A 26,995-nucleotide genomic window follows, 5' to 3' on the forward strand; every position below is an offset into this window, starting at 1 on the left:
TTTATGGCTACAATACCTCACACCAGTGGATACATTTGACCTCGCCAAGAACTAAATGGTTTCCGAGAATTCGCTTTTCCATAAAGTAGTGATGATAATAATAATAATAATAATAATAATAATAATAATAATAATGATGATGATGATGATGATGATGATGATGATGATGATGATGATGATGATGATGATGATGATGATGATAATAATAATAATAATAATAATTCATTAAGTAGTGATGATGATGATGATGATGATGATGATGATAATAATAATAATAATAATAATAAGCGCCAGACTAGCGTCCTGTCCAAAGGGTAGCTCGCCATTGTAATACCGCTTTCATAATAATAATAATAATAATAATAATAATAATAATAATAATAATAATAATAATAATAATAATAATATAAGCGCCAGACTAGCCTCCTGTCCAAAGGGTAGCTCGCCATTGTAATACCTCTTTCATACGGCGGGTCACATTGCAATATGTGATCAGTCATAGTTAATGGTTCATCTTGTGGTATGACACTCGCTTTCGATTGGAAGGTTCGAGCCTCGGTCGGTGCATTGTTGAGTCCTTGGAAAAGGCTCTTTACTCACATTTTCTCACCGTACTCAGGTGAAAAATGAGTACCTGGCTGTTGACATGGTTGTCTCTGTCCGAAAAGATTGTAATATCGCCTAACAGGCGCCATTTCCCGCCCTATATATTAAGTGTTGCTGTTTGCCAGGAACCCTTGTAAAGCGCTTTGAGCAAGTTTAGTGGATATTGCTCTATGTAAAAGCTCAATTTTTTATGTTGGTAGGAAGTGAGGCAAACTACATTAATGATGTGAGATTCAGTAAAAGGTCCCTACTTCTACTCACTAAAACAGTGGTAACTTATACACTTTCAACGTTTATAGTGTTGGAAAGAATTTGATGAAGTGAGAATCAATCACCTATTTGACAGTCCTAAATAAGCGAAGGAACGAAGTTGACGTCACTCAGCTCTTTGTTATTGTTTTTAGACAGCATTTTAATTATTAGTTATCACTAAATTGTAGTAATCAGACTATAAACTCTCATGGTTCACATTGTTCTATGTGTTGGTTCGTTATATCCGGCTATCGGATTTTGTTAGTATTTTACCTAAACGCATAGCATCACCACTAAAGATGCTAGTGACGTCAGCTTCCTTCATTCTATAACGAAAGGCAAGATAACGCGGCATTACTATATAATATGGAAATATATAGGGACGCCCAAAGCCAACCAGTGCCAAATCAATGGCCAATTATTAACAGTTAGCCTTATTGGCTTGCAATGCATTGTGTTGTGTTGTCTCGTCCTAGTGCAAACTAATAAATAGACCGGAAACACGCTAATGTGAACCTCATCACGCCCAATTTGAGCCCGTGTTTGATGGAGGCCATAGCAACCATTAGTGGAGGCTGTTTTTAAGTGGGAGACCCAATTTGATTTGTTTTAATCGGCGTGCACATAATAATATTCGCAGGTCTGATAACTCAACGCAATTATATTATAGGCTTGATTAACATTGTTGTAATGAGCAATATTTTCAATTGGTTCGATAGTGCTTCCATTAATTGCAACAATGAGTCCATAACAATTTGCAGGGGTAGGTTTGTCACACCGCGCAAGTTTCGTTGACATAGTCCGAAAAAAGTGCTTTTTATAAATTACATTGGGGTTCAGATAGGTCAGATGGTAGAGCACTCTCTTCACACGCAAAGTGACCAATATCGACCAGGGTGAAGTCGATATTATTTTTTTTTCTGTCACCCCTGTCAAGCCAGCTGTGATAGGGTAGATGGGTGGAAAGTAGATAGACTAGTGTTCTGTCCCAAGGGTTGTAAATAGTTTCTTTAGCCAATTTCACGCTATAGAAAGCGGGTTAAACTCCCGCTGGCTCTGAAGGACTACTTACAACTATTATATACATTTATATCTGAAGATAAAGTTAATGTGACTAAGATAAGATAATATAGGATATACTTTATTGATCCTGAATGGAAATTATCATAATGTTACACATCATTCATAGTACTCGTATATTAGCACAGATTTATTTTAATTGATGAAAATACGAAGCTAATTAAAAACAAAATAAATATCAAATATAATTTATTTTAAGTGTTTTGTCGTGCTATGATAAGAAATGGTCGCCTCGGTGATCAAAGGGCTGTGTGATTGTCTACGACCCCTATTGCATTGTGCGATCAGGCGTGAGGGTCGCCTATTGTTTTGAGTCTGAGATGAATAAAGGACCTAGCAGTGTGGTCTACAGTGTCCACATAGCCCGCTTTGACGGACCTCAGTGGATTCATCTTAGTTTTTAATTCAGCTTAGATAGTTTAACTCACTCAACCCTAACACCGACTATATCCCTTGTTTACCCGGGTTACTCTCGCCCCATGCCTATTTATTACATTTTTTCTGAGACAAATTATTGGCTATTTTCAAAGCTAACGTTTTTAATTTTTACATTTTTACAGTAGTTGAATAAAAATATATATGTACATGTTAATTTTTAATACAATTTTTTCCAATTTTGAAAAGTAGCAAAAATCTCTAGGATTTATTGAGTTAATATACGTATCAAGTTATAAACGCAACGGGGGTCCATCGTGAAAGAAAATATATTAATGCGGGTAAAGAATAATAAATGGTGATTTTGTGTTTCTGGATTTTGTGTTTTCTTAAAAAACAAATTAAGCGTCGGTAGCCCTCGGTCATCTGTTAGAGTTGATAGAGTTGATTCTGCTTAGGAAAAACAATGACAAATGACATTTTTACAATGATGTATATAAATACAATTATAGATAAATAAATAAATAAATAAAGAACTTAATGAACAAATGCCATTTAATTTCTACAATTTTGTAAATAAATAGACGAATAAATAAATAAATAAATAGATATATAAATGAATAGATGAATAAATAAATAATTAAATGATAAAGATATTAATACATAAACAAATAGATGAATAAATAGATAAACAAATAAATATATAAGCGAGTGCCATACCACTAGACCGCAAAAATAATTATTCCTGTCGGAAGCGCTCCGTGTATATTTTGTTCTCTTTTGAAACTGTCCTTTTCGATTTTGTACATTGTTTTTTCATGATTTCCCTTTGTTGCATTTCTATGTCAGAACAAAAAGGAAATTAACAACTTCAGAACTCACAATAATATGTGCGGCTATGTGGTCTAGTGGTATGACACTCGCTTTCGGATCGGAAAGTCCTGGGTTCGAGCCTCGCTCGACGCATAGTTGGACTCTTTACTCACATTCTCTCACCGTACTCAGGTGTAAAATGAGTACCTGGCCGTTAACAGCGTTGTCTTTGTCCGAAAAATTGTAATATCGCCTAACAGGCGTCATGTCTCGTCCTACATGTTAAATGTTGCTGTTGACCAGGGACCCCTTGTAAAGCGCTTTGAGCACGTTAAGTGGGTATTGCGCTATATAAAAGCTCAATTAAAAAATTAAAATAATACCAGTATGTGCGGCTATGTGTTCTAGTGGTATGACACATTCGGATTGGAAGGGCTTGGGTTCGAGCCTCGCAGGCGCATAGTTGAATGCTTGGAAAAGACTCTTTACCTACATTCTCTCACCGTACTCAGGTGTAAAAAGGGTACCGAGCCGTTAAGAGCGTTGTCTCTGTCGAAATAAATTGCAATATCGCCTCACAGGCGTCATGTCTCGTTCTACATGTTACGTGTTGCTGTTGGTCTGGGACCCTTTGTTAAGCGCGTTGAGCACATTTAGTGGACATCGCGCTATATAAAAGCTCACGTATATTTTTCTATGCCAGAAAAAAAGAAGAAATTAACAACTCCAGAACTAACAATAATAGCAGTATATAGCAATTGTGCAAAGAGTTTCATTGCACCTATTACAATAATTGTTTTTGTTTTGATGGTAAATACAGTTTCATCTATCTAGTCCTTTGTAGTTGACAATGGCTTTGTCCCTTTTCTTTTTTTTTTAAACCACAGAGTTTAAAACCATTGCCTCACTCCTACTCTGCCGTACTCTGGAAAAACACATATTTTAACATTTGGCCAGAAAACTCATCCTTCACATATATATGATTCGATTTAAATGACCCTTATATTGGCAAAAAAAAAAAAACTTTGCGATGTCCCAGGTTCGAGCCTTCTTTGCCAAGATGAGGGTCATTTAGATCGATTGATATTTGAAGGACGAGTTTTCTGGCCAAATTTTTAAATATGGGATTTTTCAGAGTATGGCATTATTCCCCATACGTCAAACTTTGATTAACCTCCCTTTATTGTCTGGTACTACTAATTTTTGTCTGGTAATACTAATGTAACTTACCATTCAAAAAGCTTTTTGTTACCATTGTAACTATGGAATTATGTGTACTTTATACTCAAAGGCGTTGTGATGTAATCAGTGATGTATCTGGTTAATACACACAACTTTCAAGCGGATAATATAATCGCCCGAATCACACTTCATGTTACCCTCCCTTTACTATCTCGTACTTCTAATTTAACATACCATTATATAATAACTATGGAATTATGTACTTTGTTCTCAAAGGTGTAGTGATATAATTGGTTCTACTGTATCTGGTTACCACACACAACTTTCAAGCTGTTATAATCGTCCGAATCACATTTCATGTTTGTAAAACAAACTCATTCACGCTGATTGTGTCTTCCATTAAATATTGTATTCATATATATATATATATATATATATATATATATATATATATATATATATATATATATATATATATATATATATATGAGCCAAGGTCAAAAGGTGCCCGCCTGATACCAGTGTTAAGAAAATTTGATTTTTACTTAATTATGGGCTGTTTTCATTGGGTTAATGCTTGTAATCAATTGATAATATGAAGAAGAGATAAAATGAGGTAGCTCAACATACTCTGTTCAACAGAATATGAAATAAACAACTTGAAAGTGAAATTTGAATGCTGTTTGGCATGTGCTTAGAACGAGGTCAACGCATCACCTTTTTAGAAATCATGTAGAAATTAAATGTGATGTTTTAGCTCACGTGATTGAAGTTTGACTAATAGTATAAAGTCAAAATTTACTTTGAAACGCAATTGCAGTATATTACATATCTGATTAAGTTTCATAAAGAGTTCTTAAAAAGTTGGTGTTGCTTGTGACCTTTGGTGTCATCAAACACAGCACAATTCTAAGACTCGACACGAAACTTTAAAGCTCATGTTTAATGTCTATAAAATGTTTTATTATGAGAAAAAAGCATAGATTTACTATCTGAACTCAAATCTTGGAGTAAATGTATACCGTTGTGCCGATATTGAGGTTTATTGGTTTTGGTGTCATTTGTCACAAGCAACACGGCATGCGTGAACACGTGGAAGTTTGTTTCGTTAAATGGCGATTCGCAATTTTGATCCACCCTTCTTACCAGTCTTTGAAGTGCAGCACTTTCATTTGCCTTTCCAGCCTGGCTCCGGCAGAAAAGGTAAGTTGAACTTTGGTGTCATCGCTATTTTACATTGTCACAAGCAACACTTGATATTGGATATTATACAGTGCCACCAAAAAATTATGTTTTCAGCTGTTATTCTATTTACAAATATGATATTATGACATCTCACATAAGACTGTGATTTTGACACAATTAATTATTTCCTTGTAATTCTAATTTTTTTATGTTTCAGGGTTGTATTAATCAAGAAAAAGACAAAACTCAAGCTTTTGACGAATCCAGATAAAAGAAGGGTTGTCAAGAAATTTGATTTGATTTACTATTAACACACTAAATTACTACAAACTAGCAGATTTGAGCAGTAGGGCGGATGTTACCGTATGGTTACATGAATTCATTACCGTGGCTGATATTTATCTAGTGTTTGTGTGACTTTTGGTACTTTTTGTGACCATTGGTGTCATTGGTTAAAATGTCACAGATGACACTTAAGTTTGAAGTTTCTAATGTATTTCTGTTTTCATGTTCTTCAAAACTTGAAATGTCATTGAATTACATTAAACAGGCTATATTACATGTGTTCAGTTGCTATTCTTGATTTATTGAGGCAAAATTGCGTTCTAGTGCCGATTTTGACCAAAGTAATAGCAACAATGGTATTACTAATTTCTAAGTATATTTCCAATTTGAAAGTATTTAGTTTCTTAAAATATTATTGAATTTCATTTTAGAGTAGGTTATTGTGATTTTTTGACTGAAAATAATGATATATTATGGACGAAAGTGTGATTTGGTGTTGCTTGTGACATAAGTAATGGTGTCACCGGTCTTATGTCACAAGTCACATTCAGATTCTCTATTTTCCATGTATATTTCTATTTTTGAAGTCTTTGGTTTCTGAAATATTATTAAATTCCATATTTAACTGTGGTTATTACACTGGTTTGACTGAAATTAATGATATATTGTCGAAATTGCAATTTGGTATTGCTTGTGACATAAGTAATGGTGTCATCGGTCTAATGTCACAAGTGACACAATGTCGCTAAATAAGATATGCTTTGGTCACATTATTTCCCAACATTTTATTCCAAAAGTTTCTGAACATTGCTGGTAATAAGCATATGCAATATTGTTGTTGTTGTTAATGTACAAACATTTTTATGAAATAATATATTTGCATTCTATGTTGCTTGTGACCGATGACACCAAAAAGCAACATTTTCTCCAATAGTTGGTAATATTATTGTACTATGATTGTTGTTGATTGTGTCTTTTTGTCTATAACTTACTAAATAAAGTTTGATACTCAACAAAAATCATTTGGTTATTGAGTTTTTTGTCTCATTTTGGTGTCACCGGTCACAGGTGACACCAGCAACCTTTAGGTATTGTTGACGATATTGTGCTGCGTTAGACCTTAAAGTTATCTAAAGGGCCTTTGATTCATGAAGTACAGGGTTTTTGCTACACATATAGAAACATGAATGGACCATTATGTCACTTTTATTTTGAGAAAAAAAATTGGCACCTTTTGACCTTGGCTCATATATATATATATATATATATATATATATATATATATATATATATATATATATATGTATGTATGTATAGGGCATTTCCACATTTCCATCATACTCAATGTGATAAATATGGCATCATTGAAGCTTCCGTCACAGCTCGGACAGTCTCTTTTATTTTCCTTCTGAAGTCTGTCAATCCATTGCCTCGTCCCAATCTGTATTTCGGCCTTAAGGTCATACTGCTTTACTTTGACAAATTGCTTTAAAACGATTTTGGCCAGAAAACGTTTAGATAAGATAAGATAAGATGAAGTTTATTTATCCACTTCTGGAAATTTACAATGGGTATTATTGCCATAGACGAATGCATTTATGAAAGTAATTAAACAAATAATTTTTTTAAGATGGAAATACAATGACATAGAAGTAAACCAACAAAAAAAATGTCTCATACCTCCCAAATTGTCTCTCTCTCTCTCTCTCTCTCTCTCTCTCTCTCTCTCTCTCTCTCTCTCTCCCTCTCTCTCTCTCTCTCTCTCTCTCTCTCTCTTATCTATAAACCTATCTATCTCCCTCTCCTCTCTCTCCCTCTCTCCCTCTCTCTCTCTCTCTTTCTCTCTCTCTCTCTCTCTCTCTCTCTCTCTCTCTCTCTTCAATATATCCATCAAGATGTCCACCTATGTACATAACTCTAAAACCTGAGACTTATGAGTGTTTGTCAAAAGTCTAAAATTTGATATTTCAAAGAATATCCTCTGCTATAAAAAGAGGGGAGAAAACCATAAAGGTCCCAAGCAAGCAGAAACGCTTAACATATAAGACCAGGCATCGCATCACACCTTAAAGGCGCTGTTACAATTTTTTCGACAGAGAAAACGCTGTTACCGGCCCAGTACTCCCGTGTTACACCTGAGTACGGTGGTACAATGCTAGTTAAGAAGAGCCTTTTCCAGGGACTCAGCCGCCGCCCATTGTGGGAGTTGAAACAAGAACCTACAGGTCTGAAGCGAGTTTCATATCATTAGACCATAAAACTGTACTGGAAAAGCTGAGGTTTAAACCATACCATACAGTTGGAAATGGCCAAAATATGAATTGTGTATTATGAGAGGCCAGCAACAAAAAAAAATAATTTTATTTTGTAATGCATTTTCCGATCTAATCAGCGATAACGTGTTGCTCGTAATGCCAAGAGTGTTGATAACTGTTGCTATTTTGAGTTCCATGACATTTTCATTGCTTAACTCTTTTACTTTTTGTAAATACGTTCTTTTTCTTGGTTATACAATTACTACGAGCTCTATAATTTACCGTTTGCAAATTCTTTTGGAGTAATAATAGCTTTCTTACTTACTTTATTGAGAGATAAGTGAAAATAGAATTGATTAGGAACGCTCAAATATTATGCACGTTATGAATCACATCGTTCTTCAAAGAGTGGAAGATTGGTGAATGTCATTATTTGACAGTTTGAAGTAACATCACATAGATTTAATAATGTATCGTAGCCATTGTTTGACAATTTAGTGGTAATAACTGTTTAAGCTGAGTATTGTTTAGCAATATTATCATAATTGGAGGGTTTTAAGAGTAGGGGTACTTTCGGTGGTAGAATTAAAATAGAAAATATCATTACTTATTTTTAACGAGAAAATAAAGAATAGTAATTACAATAATTTCATTACCTGCGAACAATGACAACTTTGAAAGATATGACAGAAAAACAAACAAACAAACAAACAAACGAAGCGTGGCATAGCTTCGTATACTTGAAGGTCTTTTCGGGATTCAAACTCGCAAACTTTCGATCTAATTATGAATTCCCTAAGTTTTCCTCTAAACGAAAATGATATTGGCCATACATATTCATTTATAATAATTTTTAACCGACCCGTACTTATTTGCAGGTCTGATAACCCAAATTATTATATGGATTCATTGTAATGGAAATACTCTCAAACCAAAGCAAAATATTGTCCATGTTAAACGAAGCCCATAATTGCGGTCGGTTATCAGACAAATAATATGTGCAAGTCGATTAAAACGTTAGTGCTCACAATAAATAAAGAAATTACAAAACACGGCAAGTCTTTTTTATAGCATTGGTAATATGTTTTTCTGAATCACACAATATTATGTTGATACATTGCAGCTCATTTCTTAAGCAATCAATTTCAATACATCGTAGGTAATAATTTGTTCATTCAAGATTGTGGTTTGTGTATTATTATGCTGCCGTCATAATTGATATATACAGTAAACAAAAAATATTGAGATATAATTGGAACTTTATAAATAATCTATGAACTCTTAGTTTCAAGACTGCCTGTGTTATTATGTTGTAATTGTAAACAGGATTGACAAGGTTTTGTGTTACGTGCTCAATTTTCTTTTGTTTTTCCTTATAAAAATAATAATATGCAACATATTACGTCAAACAGTATTTTGTCGGGACGGTTAAGATTGGGAAAATTGAATTTGTTGCCACAAAGAAGGCAACGTGGCTCAGCACTTTGCTCTTTGCCTGGTAACCTAAAGCTACGGAGTTCCACAACCCGTCGCGCTGTATAAGTTTTATCGAGTAAGTCACCCATGACACTAGGTCACTTAGCGGCGCAGCACTGTGGCTAATGTCTAAATTATTCCAGCTTTCCTTCGAAATAGACCATCGAGACATATTTCCCCATTGAGGGTGAATAAAAGGATCCTTATTGTTTAAAGTTTCATTAATTTTCAACACGAACTCCATCATATGCCATCAATTCGCTTTTCGTCATCTCGATCACCCAGACAAGATAACGTGTTGAGGCGTGTGATCATACATTATTTCACCATGAGAATTTACATTTTCAAATGATTTTACTTCATAGAACATAGTAAAACTAAAAACTAAAGACTCTTAAACTATTGCTGTTATGCGTTTAAGTAAAATACTCACAAAATCTTTCCGCCAAACGAAACGTACCAACGCACAGTAGTATGCGTAACCTTAAACTTTTATAACCTGACTGATATATTTTAGTGAGAACGAATCGCCCAACTAGCGGTCTGAAAACAAAAAGGTAAGGGACGTGAACTTCAGTCTCTCTATTAACCACTTTAAAAATGCCATTGATATTAATTTATAATATACATTTTTATGATTAGGGCGGATGTTGCCTGTTTTTTGTTCCATTACAGAGTATTCAACGGCCTTTTGACCTAAAAAAACCCCCAAAAAATTACCATAATATGTTATATTATCTTATGCTTGCTATTTCTTGTTTAACCTATACACAATGTATACTAACTTACAGTCGAGGACCCCAATAAGCAGCAGGCTTCGGCGATTAACAGCAGCTTATATGCAGGTGAAATCAACAAGGATAGAACTTACCACGCCTTCAGCCAATCGGCAGTTCAAGGACTGCATCAACAACTGAACACATTGAAAGACAACACTAACGACGAAGACAACAACAACGATGGTCATGACGACAACAATATTAAAGATAATAACAATAATTATATTGTCGATGGCTACAACAAGTTTGTGAAAAACCAGGCCGGATCTTCCTATAACGACGTGGACTGGACCAGAAGTTACAGAAAATGGAGGGACCAGCAGATAGAAAAGCAACGCCGATGGCAGGAGCATCAAATGGAGCTTCAAAAGCAACGGATGTTAGAACGCCAGAGGCAGATAAAGGAACAGAGACAACGTTATTATTACAACCGCCAACAGGAAATGCAGGGTGTGGAGCGTCAGAAAATGCGCCTGAGACATCTGGACCAGCAGAGGCAGAAAGAGCGAGAGCTAAATAATCATGGATACTTGACAGATTCTGGTGGGAATTGGAGTTACGATCAACGCCAGCTTGGCAATACTCGAAATCCTCTCGACAATAAGGGACGCCAGGAAAATCAAGGGCAACAGAATGGCTTGGGCCTAGTTGGTACGATCTATTTATATCACTTTTCCTTGTGCACTTTTAAAAACGATTTTTTTTCTTGATGCCGTAGATGATTTTGGAGGTGAAGTCTTTATATGTAAATGACTAAGTTACATATAATTGTATAAGTATCAGACTATTATTATTGATGATAATAATCATAATAATAATAATTGTATATCTAGTGTCGCCATGGGAAGCACCCCTGGATAGAGAAAGTGATGATAATAACGATACTGATGATGGTAATAATAATGATGATGATGATGATGATGATGATGATGATGATGATGATGATGATGATGATGATGATGATGACCAAAACGATCACGACTGCAATATATACAATGCGAATAGTTACACTTCAATAAATAAATTAAATCTAATGACTGATTAGGCATTTAATTCGGACTTTGTAGTTACATAATAAAGGGATTTGGGGATGAGGAAACTAGAAGGGGTCGGTCTATCCTAAAATAGAAATCATTACGTGACGTAAGAGTTCTAGTCCAATGTGTAACCCAACCCTTATTTCAGCCAACCAAACACCGTCTCCATTGTCAAGTGCTAATGGACCGATGGAACTGACCAGCGCTCAGGACAAACAGCCTACTGCTGCTGTTGCTGCTGGTACGAACCTAAATGGTCAATCTTTTGTCATTGATGTTATCGCATAATGCCAACAATAGTCTCAAAACGGTATTATGTCGGGTAGAACCAGATTTTGACAAGTCTAGTGCTGATAAAGTTTAATAGTTGTCCTTTAACAGCAGCTCACATGCAGAAATCAATCAAGATTGAACTTACCACGCCTATTGAACCTTTGGATTCGAAGCTTATCTCGTTTTCTATAGCGGGAATCGAATGATAGCAACTGCATGCTACCCTTTGGATAGGACACGAGTCTATCGCAAAGTACTTTCGGCCATATCTTACAAACTCAGCTACCCAGTCACCCCTGGGCGGTCAGAAGAAAAAAAATCTCGACGTCACTCGGGATCGATCTTTGTCTCTTTACGTGTGAAATGAGTGCTCAATCAGGTCCCCCTATATTAATCTTAAAATGACTTTTACATAGGATTTCAGTTCTTGCCACTGTTTGAGAGGGTCATCATTGTCGTCAACAAACATTTCAACTCCCCCCAAATTCCATATGTTTGATTGTACCTAGACGTCTAATTTTTATTTTCGTCATTTAAATTAAATTCCTCCCGACCTAATACCGTTTTGAGTCAGTCAGTCACATATTTGCTGCAATCGTTTGGTGTTTGATGTTTGATCTGTTGCCTTTTGTATTACCGGTGATTGATTTTAGATCGATACCCAAAGCTGCTGTCGCTATTAATTTGTCGGTGTCATTTTACTCCACGCCATTTTGTTGATCTTGTATTTTGTGTCAATGGTTTTGCTAGTTTTAGTTTTTCATGTTCAAACATATCAAATTTTCCATTCTTTGAGTATCTTTAAGATTAGAATAGAAATAAAAAATACAGAATCTAAAGTTTCCTCATTCTCAACCGACGTGTATATATATGCAGGTCTAACCTTCCGGACCCAATTATGGGCCTAGTTTAATATTGTTGTAATGGACAATATTTTTGTCATTTTTTTGTTGTTGTTTTTTTAGATTTCCATTTCAACAATGAGCCCATAAGGAATTTGGTTATCAGACCTGCAAATAAGTACACTTCGTTTGTAACCAATCGCCTAACTGCGGTACATATAATGTCAAGATGAATTTAGTTTTTTATTTGATTTATAAAACTCCAGTTAAAACAAAAGGCTTCACCGTAGAGAATGGGTTTTGTTTCTTAAACGAAATAATATCATCTCCGTCCTCATCTCCGTCCATTTTGACTTTATATTCATTTCAATATAATAATACAACATTGATTGGGTGGATCAAGGAGTAGGGTAAGAAGAAGAAGAAGAAGAAGAAGAAGAAGAAGAAGAAGAAGAAGAAGAAGAAGAAGAAGAAGAAGAAGAAGGAGGAGGAGGAGGAGGAGGAGTAGGAGGAGGAGGATTTTGTTTTTTCTCCCCTATCCTCATCCAGATTATAAATTATATTTAATTAACGTCTTAGTAGATCATTTGGTTCCAACAGCCAGTTCTATCGTAACTAGTGAGGTTTATGTCAGAATATAAATATATTGGCTCGATGTTATTGAAATGTTCATTTAGTCTCACGGCTATATAGGGTGTATAGATGCCTATAAAAACACAATTTTTGTTGTTTATTTTCTTTGAATTTGTCGTTGACAAATGGTTGCCTTCTTTACTTATTATATTATTTGTGTTATATCGACTCGTTTTATGAATTCCTTTTTTATCCTTCACCATTTTTGAATGTCGCACAATATATCATTTTGATATGTTCTCTGCCGTAATTTTATTTTTTTTTTTTAAATTATTTACCCTCTCCTTACGAACTACAGGAAAATCGTCACCTTTGCTACGATAGAACGAACATTTTATTAATCAGAAAATTTTTGTACATCACAATAATTGTTGAAAAATCTTTGTTTCCTAAATCTTGTTATCCTACACAAAAAAAAAATTATGTACAAGCAGGAACTTATATCTCTTCAGTTGGAGTGTTAAAAAATCAAGTTTTCCTGAAAATGGCCCGTAAGGAGAGAGTTAAAGAACACAGTTTGTGCTATTTGGTTAACATTGTACATAGGCTACTGTGTTTGTAAAAACAACAGCAGATCTCGTATTGTTTGTTGACTATGTGTTATGATTTAAATTACAAGATGTTTTTGTTTTATTACTTTGCAGCATGCATGAAATTGTATCTTGATTTTAAATATATTTATACTTGTGTTCCTTTTGTTATTTTATTATTTTAGGTTGGCAAATTATGTTTGCCTACCTTACTGATGTGTTATATGGATTAGTTTGATGGATTCATTTTTATTATTCACCATTTTGAACGCGGCACAATACTATAATATCATTTCGTTATGTCCTCGTATTTTGCAGTTGATTATGTTTTATGTTGCCATAACGTATATCATACTGCTATTCAATGTATGTTATTTCAACAGGGTTTTTAAAGAAATATAATATGTTTTTTTGTTTGTTTGTTTGGTTTATAATATGTTTTTTTTTGGTTTGTTATTAGCTGAAGAAGGGTTTTGAGCCCGACACGTTACGTGTTTGGTATTTTGTTTATTTTTTGAAGCTGTCATATAAATTTGTGTTTATTACTTTCTATGTGTTACGATGCAAATTACAAGATGTTTTGGTTTTATAACTTTAAAGCATGCACGAAAATGTATCTTGATTTTAAAGATGTGTGTTCTTTTTGTTATTTTATATTTTATTCTTTGAGGTCAATATAGTAGAATCGGTAATCTGACAAAACACATTTTTTGTTACATTTTGGCCAGAAAACTTTTAACTTCAAATATCAACCGGTTAAGAGTAGCCCACTCCAAACTTGCCACAAAGGAAGTCCCGATAGCTCAGTTGGTAGAGTACGAGCTTCACACCCAAAAAGACCGGGATTGATTCCCAGCGTAGTCTAGGTGGGTTTTTTTCTGACCCACTTTTCCACCCAGCAATGATTGGGTAGCTGGGTCTGTTAGATTTTGTAAAAAGTACGTGGCGATATACTAACGTCCTATCCAAAGGAAAGCAAGAAATTGCTATTGTCCGTTTCACGTTATAGAAACCGGGATAAACTCGGGCTTCATAGACCTACTGGCTCTGAAGGAGTGTTGTAAGAACTTGCAAATAATCTGAACACTGAAACTTCTTTGAAATTCTAGGATTGAGACTTTTCGACAAGTTGTAGTCATTCAGAGCCATTAGGCCCACGGTTCCAAAGTTTATCCCGGTTTCTGTAACGTGAAGCGGACAATAACAATTGTTTGCTACCCTTCGGATAGGACGCTAACTTATCGTGAAGCAATCTTCACCAGATCAATCACTGTTGCCCGGACAGGAGGGTCAAAAAAAAATATCGACTTCACCCACATTCGTCCCGGTCTTTTTGCGTGGGAAGCGAGTGTCACACCAACTGAACTATTGGGGTCAACTTTCAATAAGTTGAATGTCATTTTACTGGATCTATACTTAAAGTTAAAAGTTTCTGACCAAAATGTGTTTTGTTGAAGTATGACAAAGCAGTTAATCGGAGTAAATTCGACCTTTTTTTTAGCTGATCGTTCCACTGCTTTTATTTATAGAAATAAGATGTCAACATCCGCCCGTAAAATAAATAAACAAGTACCATATATGTAGAAAATATTATAAAGTTCGGTCAAAAATTCACTATAGTTGTGGATGGCAAGACAAAAAGAGGAGGCTGAAAGTATCCAAGATGTCGTGTTACACCAACTACTTGTCTTTAAAAGCTAGTGTGTGGTGAGATTTATCATTGATTTAAATTGAGCTTTTATATAGCGCAATATCCACTAACATGCTCAAAGCGCTTTACCAGGGGTCCTGGCCAACAGCAGCAGTTAACATGTAGGACGATATATGACGCCTGTTATTATATATTACAATTTTTTCGGACAGAGACAACGCTGTAAACGGCCATGTACTCATTTTACACCTGAGTACGGTGAGAGAATGTGAGTAAAGAGCCATCTTCAAGGACTCAACTATGCGACGAGCGAGGCTCGAACCCAGGACCTTCCGATCCGAAAGCGAGTGCCATACCACAAGACCACATAGACGCACTTTATATTAAAAGATGTACAACAAACGACTGTTTGCAAAAACATTTGGTCATTTTAACTTTAAAGTTACTTTTTGAACCCCATGTTATACTGTTTGTAAACGACAGGTCACAATTAGAAGCCCCATTCACATGTTGAAGTTGGCGTCGACCGCATTCTATCTAGATATAAACATTCACGTTTATACATAATATAGTCTCTTCAAAAGCTGGAAACCTTACTCTACTTCTGTTTACTGGCAATCTAAATTCTTCTGTTATAATTAACTATCAGCTAAGTGCTTGACTTTGAAATTAGATGCTAGTCAAGTAGAATTATTTGGGTTGTTGCTTTTGTTGTTTGTTGTGTTTTAAAAAAAATGTAGTTTGTCTGTTTTGTTTTGTTGTCTTTTGTTGTTGTTCTTTTTTTTTAAGTTTTCTTTGTTTTGTTTTGTTTTTTGTTTGTTGTTTTTGTTTGTTTGTTTGTTTGTTTTTTGGGTTTGTTTTTTTTAATTTGTTGGTTTTTTTCCCCCAAGGCTGACTTTTTCATATGTGATGCATTCTGATTTATTTATTTTTAAACACACACTTCTTGTCTATTGTTGTTGTTGCTATTACTTCATGGCGTCCAATCTGAAATACTATATTATATTAAAAATTTTTGATTGTTTATTGTGAGTTGTGCAGATTTTGTTATATCAGTGTCATTAGTCAGTCATTCTTTCATCATAGTTTTGGTCTTTGCATTGGTGTATTTTGTTTCATACGTTAAAAAATGAAAAGCTTTCCCCCCCATATGCTTTGATTTTTTTGTATATGTATACTTACCAGCGCAATATCATGATCTTTTGAAATGTCTTTACTATGAAATGTTTTGCAGATACACGCGTTGATCGGTAAATTATGATATTCTTTCACGGGATGCCCAGCCGATGATTTCTAATGGTGCCGTGCGGAAGGGCGTAATTTCTATATTTCTTCTTCTTCCTCATCTTTTTTAGAAAACGACATGGTCTTTGAGAAATATATCTAGTTGTTCTTTGTCAAATGTCCCAAAAGTGTAATAAGATCTATTTTTGTATACCTGCTGCCCATTATGCCTGTGCTGCCGTAATCTGGATAAACCCATATTTAAAATTTGGCCAGAAAACTCGTCCTTCAAATATCAATCGATTTAAATGACCCTCATATTGACAAAAAAACTCTCAAACCTGAGACTTCGCGAAGTCCCAGGTTTAAGAGCTTTTGCCAAGATGAGGGTAATTTAAATCGATCTATATTTGAATGACGAGTTTTCTGGCCGAAGTTTTAAATATTGATTTTTCCAGAGTACGGCAATGTGGCCATATAGGGCAGCGACGAAGGATCTCCATCTTCCTTTGTCCGTGACCATCACTTCAGGGAGCTCCAGGTCTGCCCCACTCTCTCTCTCTCTCTCTCTCTCTCTCTCTCTCTCTCTCTCTCTCTCTCTCTCTCTCTCTCTCTCTCTCTCTCTCTCTCTCTCTCTCTCTCCACTTTTCTCCTCCAAGTTGTCTTGGGCCTTCCTCTTTTGGTTTCCTCTTTTTATATATTACATATAAATATTCTCATAATATTATATAATATTGTCTTATTGTTTTATTTCTTTTCCAAACAGCGGTGTCTGGATGCAGTGTCAAAAATGGTGGTTGTCAGCAAGTCTGTGTAGATGGATATGGTGGACACTACAGGTGTCGATGTAGGGATGGGTTCACCCTGACACAGGATGGCAAGAGCTGTCAAGGTAAGGACTCATTTTATTGTTTTGTAGTAGTAGTCTGATAAAATTTGACAAAATTGACTTCAGATTTGTTATATAAAAAAGTAATAGTCCTGCAGAGCCATTGGGCCCATGGGACTGGAGTTTATCCCGGTTTCTATATCGGACAATAGCAATTGCTTGCTAACCTTTGGATAAGACCCCAAATCTAACATTCAGTGCTGGGTGGACAGGGGGGTTAGAAAAAATCTCGATTGCACCCGGGATCGATCTTGGCCCCTTTGCGTGTGAAGCGAGTGCTCTACCAACTGAGTTATCGGGACCCCCTCGTCTGATATAACACTAGACATAATACCACATACCTAGTGCACTGATATGGTGGCTTACTTTTTGTTGTTTTTATTTCATGTTTGCATTGAAATTTTACAAGTAATTTGATATTGGCACTGTAATTCGTAAGATTAATATAAATTAAGGACAAAGCTCCCGCCATGTGTGGAGGGAGCGGAAGGGTTGACTGTACGAAATACTTCATAAGCCTTCATCTTACTCTCTAAATGTACGCTTATGATCCTCAGAACATAACACAATGTACAATCTTAGGTATTTCTTGGATATCAGCCGTTTCGGGAACTTAATTTTAAATATTATGTCATCAAGGATTCGCATTTCAACACAAAATAATTTGATACAACTCGTGAGAGATCACTTAAGATTATTTCATCTTTCGAGTCAAGAATGTGAACCGTAGAGTTGGTTTAGTGTGGACCATTAAAGTTACAAATGGTGAACTCTATTGATGCTATGGGTTTAGGTAATATACTCACAACATCCACCAGCCATATTAACAGTATAACAACTCACAAAACTGTGTGTCACATTTGACGTTTCTTGTCTGATTGATATAATTCACTGAGATAAAAACTTATCACTAACAGGCTGTCTAAAAATAATAACAAAGAGCTGAGTGACGTCATCTTAGTTCCATCAATAGATAGTGTGCGCTTGGCTAATAAGCTCACAACATTGCCTTCCGGAAGTAAAACGGACCAACACACAAAACTATGTGTAACCTTTAACGTTTAAAGTCTGGTTAATACCGTTTAGTGAGAATTACTCATAAACGCGGATGGCAAAAAACAATAACAAAGACCCGAGTGGCGTCAACTGTATTCTATCTATAGGAACCTGGCACGGTTATCTTTCAACCTAACATTATAATGACGGAATCGGTTAAGGATGAAGACATACATTTCGATTGTGATTTGGTATCGTACTAATGATATTAAATGTTTTTGTTCTGTTAATAACATTGTGAGTATTAAAAGGCGTTTTTAATTGCCTCGAACCCGAAGCTAACAGTCTGAAGTTTTTTCTCTATCATAAGAAAGACAGCTGGTCCATTGTAAAGTGATTTTCCGCCAGATCTTACCTACATTGATCGACCCGGCCTCCACATATTGCTGGTTAGAGCAAAGGATCATGGGGGAGGGAGGGGAGAGGGGAATCGAATCTAATTCGAATCAGTAGCGTTCGTACTTGAATCGGATGCTCTACCCATTAAACCACCGTCAACCATGTAGCTGAAGATGGTCTGCTAAAGTTCTTAATGAACTCTTTTTTCCTCTCCCTTATTATTATTGTTCTTATTCCTCTAACTTGCAACAAAGATGCCATGACTTGACACATCGTAAGATGACGGTGTCAAGGGACTGAAATAGACATAATTACGTCTCCTTCTTCGTCTCAACAATTGAGACCGTCAGTAAAAATGCGAAAATGGTTCTGTACGAATTATTATCGCCCAGTAATGAGGAACAATGGGAATTCTATAGAGCGGAGATGAAAAAAAAAAAGTTGATGATTTTGTCAAAACGCATGTCAGCCGTGAAGAGGTGTCGAAGGGTAATGCCCTGTGTGTACACGTAGGTCGTGCCTGTTAATTTGTTTGTTTGGTTTTTGATTTTATTTTTGTTTTGTTGTTATTCTTACATGTTGGGTGTTAATGTTGGGTGTTTTTTCTTCTGGGGATATACGGGACACGTGGCGGGGGCTTAAAACTGCTGTGAACTATAATCCAAAGCCCACGATTATATCAGAAGATATCGAAATTGAAACTTTAAATAAATTTTATTCACGTTTCGACACAGCAAACAAATTTGATATTGAAAATGAAAAACATAAATTAGACAGGGCTTTGGAAGATGAAATGGCTGTTGAGGTCAGTGAAGAGGAAACGAGATTCGTATTTTCGAAACTAAACGAGAGGAAGGCTGCTGGGCCGGATGGATTGAAAGGAAAACTATTAAAAGAATGTGCCCACCAGCTTTCCCCCATTTATACACATATTTTTAACTGGTCCCTCCAATGCGTTTCAATCCCTGAAATTTGGAAAACTTCGAAAATTATTCCTGTTCCAAAAAAAGAAAAACTTGAAACTATGAACGATCTCAGACCTGTTGCACTGACTTCAATAGTCATGAAATCTTTAGAAAAACTTGTCCTTGTTAAAATTAGGAATCAGTTTATGCCATTGAGTGATAGTCATCAATTTGCTTACAAACCAGGACGTGGCGTAGAGGATGCCATTTTGCTGTTTACAAACAACATCTACAGGCATCTAGATCACGCTAGGAGCTATTGCAGATTGCTTTTTGCAGATTTTTCTTCAGCGTTCAATACAATGCAACCTCAGTTGGTTGTTCAAAAATTGACTAGTCTGAATTTAAACAAGTATATAATTGCTTGGGTGCTCGAATTTCTTACGGAGAGAGCACAATATGTTCAATTAGGGCAAAACAAATCTTCCTGTATAACTACAAATACTGGCGCTCCTCAAGGTTGTGTATTGTCCCCTGTATTATTCACAATATACACGAATGACTGTAGAAGTCAAAACCTGAGTGTACCTTTAATAAAGTTTGCAGATGACACCGCTCTTCAAGGCCTCATAACAAATGGCAACGAAGTGGCTTATAGGCAAGAAATTGATAGATTTGTGTCTTGGTGTGATGCCCACCACCTAGAGCTTAACATAAGCAAGACAAAGGAGCTAGTGATTGACTTTAGGAGAGTGAAGGAACCGATAGAACCGTTAAAATTAAAGGACCAATTCGTCCAGCGAGTTCCTCACTACAAATACCTTGGTGTAACGATTGATGACAGGCTCAAGTGGGATGAACACTTGAAAATAATTAGGCATAAGATGTGCAGACGTACATATTTTTTATCGAAACTCTCTCAGTTTAGAATAGATAAAACCCTCTGCACATTATTTTATAGAGCAGTAATCGAAAGTGTTTTGTCATTTTGTATAACAGCTTGGGGAGGCAATTGCTTAGCAGTGGAAAGGAACAAAATAAATTCAAATATTAAAAAATCCATTAAACGCTATATAAATGATGTTGACGATGTAGATCTTTTATACGAGAAATTTTGTATAAATAAAATAACTAAAATATTAAATGACCAGTATCATCCACTAAGACCATCAATTATTATGTCAGAAAGAAGTGGCCGCCCTTTCTCTATTTCAACGAAAACAGAGAGACACCGAAAATCTTTTCTGCCGTCCAGTATTAGGCTTTATAACAACAAGCAATAATCATTTTATATAATTATTTCTCATTTTTACTTTTTAAAAATATAAATATTAATTTATTAATTTATTTGTTTTGCAATCTTTTCAATTTTCAATTTATAGTGACAGTTTTAACTATTTTACAGTGTTGAAATTATTCATATTATAAAGCGCAGCTCTGGTTATAGAGCTGCTCCTTTTTATATATATATACATCCTATTTCCATTGTATTTTTATCTTATGTGTAAATTATAACACGTCTGTACAAAAAATTTCCTTTTTGGGATGCAATAAAGTATTATTATTATTATTATTATTATTATTATTATTATTATTATTATTATTATTATATTATTATTATTATTATTATTATTATTATTATTTTTTGTTGTATTGTTTCTTGTGTTTTTGTGTGTTTTTTTTTTTGTTTGTTTTGTTGTTGTTATTGTTGTTGTTGTTGTTTCATTTATGCTTTCAGTTTCTTTGTTTGTATGAGTGTACTCGTGTGTGTTTATATTTTCTTCGTTTGCTCTCATTATTTCACCACAATTAGGTGTCAATTGAGGACATGACCTGTAACAGCATTGTTTCTGTCCAAAAATTGTTACAATTGTCATGTCTCATCAAACTGACGACATGCAAAGTGCTGCTGTTGTATTGGGCTGCTTGTTAAGCGCGTTTAGCATATTTAGTTGATAGAACCTCATTTATTTTTAGGTGTTTTTTTTTTTTTTTTTTTTTTTTTTTTGGGGGGGGGGGGGGGGGGGGGGGTGCTATAACATACGCAAACAAACCTCTTATAGTACATACCTAGTTGAGATCTTCACTAAGAGAGAAAAAAAATAATTCTGATCGAACTCGTCAAGTCAACTAGGAATAAAACATGAAACACTTTCATGTATGATATTATATGAAGTTGTACATTTTTATGAATAATTGGATTGGCCCGGCGCGGTCTGCTAAGAATCTACCAGCATCATAGGGTGAAAAAAAATAGCTGTGTATAGGTGGGACGAAATTGACATCACTCAGCTCTTTGTTATTGTTTGTAGAATGATAAGTTCTCACTAAATTATAGCAGTCTATAGATAGAACGAAGATGACGTCACTCAAGCCTTTGTTATTGTATTTTGCTATCCGCGTTTGTGAGTGATTCTCACTAAACTGTATCAACCACACTATAAACGTTCATGGTTACACATAGTTTTGTGTGTTCGTCCGTTATACTTCCGGATGGCAATGTTATGAGCTTCTTAGGCAAGCGCATACTATCTATAAACGTTAAAGGTTACATATAGTTTCGTTTGTGCGTACGTTATATATGGCTGGTGGAAGTTGTGAGCATTTGCATAAACGCATAGTAACAATTCCTTCAACTCTTTCCTTACCAGACAATTGTTTTGAGAAAAGTCCTACCTGTCCACTACGAAAATAGATTGTTTTACTAAATCTCCAGATCAACAAGGACAAAACATTTTATTCTTTAAGTTTGTTCAGAAAAGGCATCGTTACAACATGGCGTTAAGTCCTGATAGTTGTAATACAGATTCATCTTAAAAGTTGTTTTTGTGATATTTGTTTTCTTTGCTTTTTTTTTTTAATTTAAGCAACAACACTAGACATGAACAATAATCCTGTTGCCTCAGAACAGCATAGAATAGACTTAACAAGCATATGCACACAGTCTGTTCATGTAGTGAGGAGGAGGAGGATTAGGAAGATACAGATACTGCAGAGATAAATTTTTACTATTTTATTTCATGTGTTTTCTTCAGAGAGGAATCCGTGCCGTGATAATAATGGCGGCTGTATGCACAAATGTACAGTGGACAGGGGTAGGGCTGTTTGCAGGTGTTACACAGGACACAAGCTTGCATCAGATGGACGAAGCTGTCAAGGTAATGGTTTTTGATTGGTATTCCACGACGTGCGCTTAAATTCAGGTCCAGTAAGCCAAATTGATATGGGCTTATTTTTAGAAGGAAATACTCTCAAACTCAAAATAGTATCCATTACTACAATTTTAAATCAAGCCCATAATTGCGTTCGGTTATCACACCTGGCCATATGGGCACGTCGGTGTTAGAGGAAAGCGTTTGTCTCTGATTGCGTCCCTCAGTTGTGTCCAAAACAATGAACACTATTATCAAGACAACTCACACAAAACAATTTATTTCAAACGGGTTGATTATTACCACGAGTGAAAAAAATACCTCCACAAATCAAGAACACATAGAGTATAATAAGACATAACAATGGGGTGCCAGCTGCATATAATTGGGTTTTTGTTATCTTTACTCAGTCCCTGAAAAAGAGACTGAAAAAGGTAGAAACGCATTCAATCCATACTTACTTGCCATGTGTCATCATCTACCTCACTGCCAAAATCAGTAGCAATAATCATCAGTATCACCGCCATTATCACCAGCACCATCATTATTAGGACCAGCAACTGCTTTTTTTTCCTCCTCCCCCTCCTCTCCCTCCTCCTCCTCCTTCTCCCCCTCCTCCTCCTTCTCCTCCTCTTCCTTCTCAGCCTCCTCCTGCTTCTTCTTCTTCTTCTCCTCTTCTTTCTTCTTCTTCTTCTTCTTCTTCTTCTTCTTCTCTTCTTCTTCTTCTTCTTCTTCTTCTTCTTCTTCTTCTTTTCTTCTTCTTCTTCTTCTTCTTTTCTTCTTCTTTCTTCTTCTTCTTCTTCTTCTTCTCTTCTCTTCTTCTTCTTCTTCTTCTTCTTCTTCTCTCTACTATACTTCTTCTACTACTATCTACTACTACTACTACTACTACTTACTACTACTATACTACTACTACTACTACTACTACTAACTACACTACTATACATACTACTACTACTATACTTACATATACTACTACTACTACTACTACTACTACTACTATACTATACTACTATAACTACTACTACTATATATATATATAATATTACTATATACTACTACTACTATACTACTACTACTACTACTATACTACTACTACTATACATACTACTATACTACTACTACTACTACTACTACTAACTACTATTCTACTATTTACTACTACTACTACTACTACTACTACTACTACTCTACATACTACTACTACTACTACTACTACTCTACTACTACTACTACTACTACTACTACTCTACTACTACTACTAGTACTGCTAATCGTTTCTACTACTACTATACTACTACTACTACTCTACTACTACTACTACTACTACTACTAGCTACTGCTACTGCTACCACTCTCCTCTCTACTACTACTTACTACTACTACTACACTTACTTCTACTACTAATGCTACTGCTACTACTCTACTACTACTACTACTACTACTACTACTACTACTACTACTACTACTACTACTACTACTACTTCTACTACCACTACATGACTTCTTCTTCTTCTCCAAACCTCAAGATTCATAGCTTTGATCGTTTCGTATCAATGCCTATAAGCTCTTGACCAACCAGACAGATAACCAAATTTAATTCGAAGATAAGAGAAATATTGGGGGACATGATTTCAGTGTTGACATTGACCAAAACAGAAACTGTTTAATGTCACCTCTCTGACTGAAGAGGCTGATCGTGCCTTTTCTGCAATAAATTATAAACCATGTCCTTTCTTTTAAATTCTCCAACCAGACATCGACGAGTGCAGCATCAACAACGGCGACTGTCGCCAGGCGTGCATCAATACGGAAGGTTCCTTCACCTGCACGTGCAACACGGGCTACCAGCTAGGGGTGGATGGAAGATCCTGTTACCGTGAGTACCAATGTGGAGTTAGGCAGGGCGCCTGCATTGGCTATTTCATTTCATCGTCAATCTTAATGCATTGATTCATCAATCTTATTATTACCATCTTTCTAACGCATGTTGTCTTTAAATTGATAATGATGATTGATGGTTTTATGTGTGTCGTTTGACGGTGTACTTGAACTCTTTCTAAAATGTTTAACTCAAGCAAGCGTTGACTCTGCTCGTCTCTGGAGATACGAATGCTCATGTGTGACAAACAAAGGTCTGCTATGTGTTGTTTTTTTTTTTTTTGGTATATACGGCCTGATTGTTTGCATCTTTGAATTACATTGTGTCCTTGGTACCTTCGAAGTGAAAAAGAAAAACAAACAAAATATGTTCTTTCTTTCGTAAAACATTCTGTGCATATTTCAATTTCTGTCGACTACTCCGAATCTTTTTCAGATAACGTTTTGGGTTTTGATTTGTCTTTGGGGTTATATGTGGGGTATCTTTAAATATCGTTTAAATGGTTTTATCTTATTCTTACTTTATAAATGAAAAAGAATGGGTAGGGATGTGTGCATGTGGTGTAAGCATTCAAAGAGGATTTCACCCCTATATTTTGTTTTAGTTACCCCAACCGGTCATTTATCTATGAGTCCGCAATTTGAAGGTAGGATTTAATTTCTGAGGTTGATTCCGATGTGAATATTGATGGAATGTAATAGATAATGGGCCTATCGTGTTTCAACATATCGTCCCAAGTAAACCAGATATTTTTGAAAGAAGGTGGAATAAATCAAATTTGATGTCTATCAGGATTTTCTTGATTTCTGTTTGCTGCCAACGAGAATGAAATTTGCTTGAATAATACTAGTCAACCATCATGAATATTACAATTCCAACTGTCCTTGCTTATGTTTTCTACAAAGAAACAAATTACAATCATGATTTCTAGTGATAGATTGCTTTTTATTTGCATTAAAATCTAGTTTCAGAGCAGAGCGTTCTATTCTCTCACCCTATTGATATGAAGACTGCTTTAAAACTGCCTGATAAATCAATAAAAATTATAGCTACCAATGACCATCACCGAAATAATGTGTGTATAATCTTTCATAACCACTATTCATTCACACTTCATATCAGTAAAACGGTTATTATAGCTTGAGTTGTAATGAGTTTTAACATTTTTATATTTTTTTTCTCTTTATTTAATGGGGTGATTTGTTATGCTCACTATGGAAGTTCGACTTTTTTTTGGGCAATACTATTTTTAACTTCTAACATTGTATTGAGTGTCCCTTTATAATATAATAGTTTTTCAAAACCTGTTTAACCCTTTTACAGTCTGGGTTGGATATTATCTGAACTAACGGCCAATCTTGAGATTAGCAGCCATGATGGGACTCTTGCTTCTTTTGAAGTCCCAGTCGCATTGGTGTAACAGCAGCTGTTTTAATGAAAATTATTATTTGGCAAGTCGTTTTAATGAACTGGATAACAGGAAAAACTAAGCTATGATTTGAATGAAATGTAGCCTCGCTGTTCATTTAAAACCGATGTGTACTTATTTACAGGTCTATAACCCAAATTGTTATGGACTTTTTTATGGAAATACTTTCAACCAGAGCAAAATATTGTCCATTACAACGATTTAAAATCAGCCCACTAAGCGTACCATGGGCAATACCAATATCATTTGTCACTAAAATAATTTGTCTTCCTAGGATTATAAGGGACACTCGATACTTGTGTAAGCAATCAAACTGCCTCTCAACATTGATAAAATTTCGATCCGCTTTCGATTCAAATATAATCTGTGTCTTTCGGGACTACTAAGCTGCTATAAGCCGCGGACTATATTAATGTTTTCATCAAAATAACCACGGCTTCAAAAAGGGAGTAGCAAAATGCTTAAATGGAACATTCCAGAATATTAACTTTATTTCGGCCAACAAAAAGTATTAAAACGATAATACCTTCACTGTTTTTTTTTTATTATAATAATAATGATAATAATAATAATAATAATAATAATAATAATAATAATAATAATAATAATAATAATAATAATAATAATAATATAATAATAATAATAATGATAATAATAATAATAATAATAATAATATAATAATAATAATAATAATAATAATAATAATAATAATAATAATAATAATAATGATAATGATAATAATAATAATAATAATAATAATAATAATAATAATAATAATAATAATAATAATAATAATAATAATAAATTGACCTTTTATTAGAGCAATATCCACTAAACGAGTTCAAAGTGCTTTACAAAGGGTCTC

General features: G+C 35.0%; 1 protein-coding gene across 7 annotated transcripts in view; it reads left to right on the forward strand.

Annotated features, from left to right (window-relative positions):
- The window catches only part of LOC144970419 (uncharacterized), a 310,164-nt gene that overhangs the window by 211,811 nt on the left and 71,358 nt on the right, over window positions 1–26,995 (forward strand). For all 7 annotated transcript variants that reach the window (XM_078910048.1, XM_078910046.1, XM_078910042.1 and 4 more), the window contains exons 8-10: window positions 17,245–17,370; window positions 22,703–22,825; window positions 24,576–24,698. In XM_078910048.1, the coding sequence (XP_078766174.1) occupies window positions 17,245–17,370; window positions 22,703–22,825; window positions 24,576–24,698 (372 nt within the window). The remainder of the gene's footprint in view (window positions 1–17,244; window positions 17,371–22,702; window positions 22,826–24,575; window positions 24,699–26,995) is intronic.

This window comes from Berghia stephanieae, chromosome 4 (genome assembly GCF_034508935.2).
Source record: "Berghia stephanieae isolate SIO BIC M18660-M18661 chromosome 4, UCSD_Bste_1.3, whole genome shotgun sequence".
NCBI lineage: Eukaryota > Metazoa > Mollusca > Gastropoda > Nudibranchia > Aeolidiidae > Berghia > Berghia stephanieae.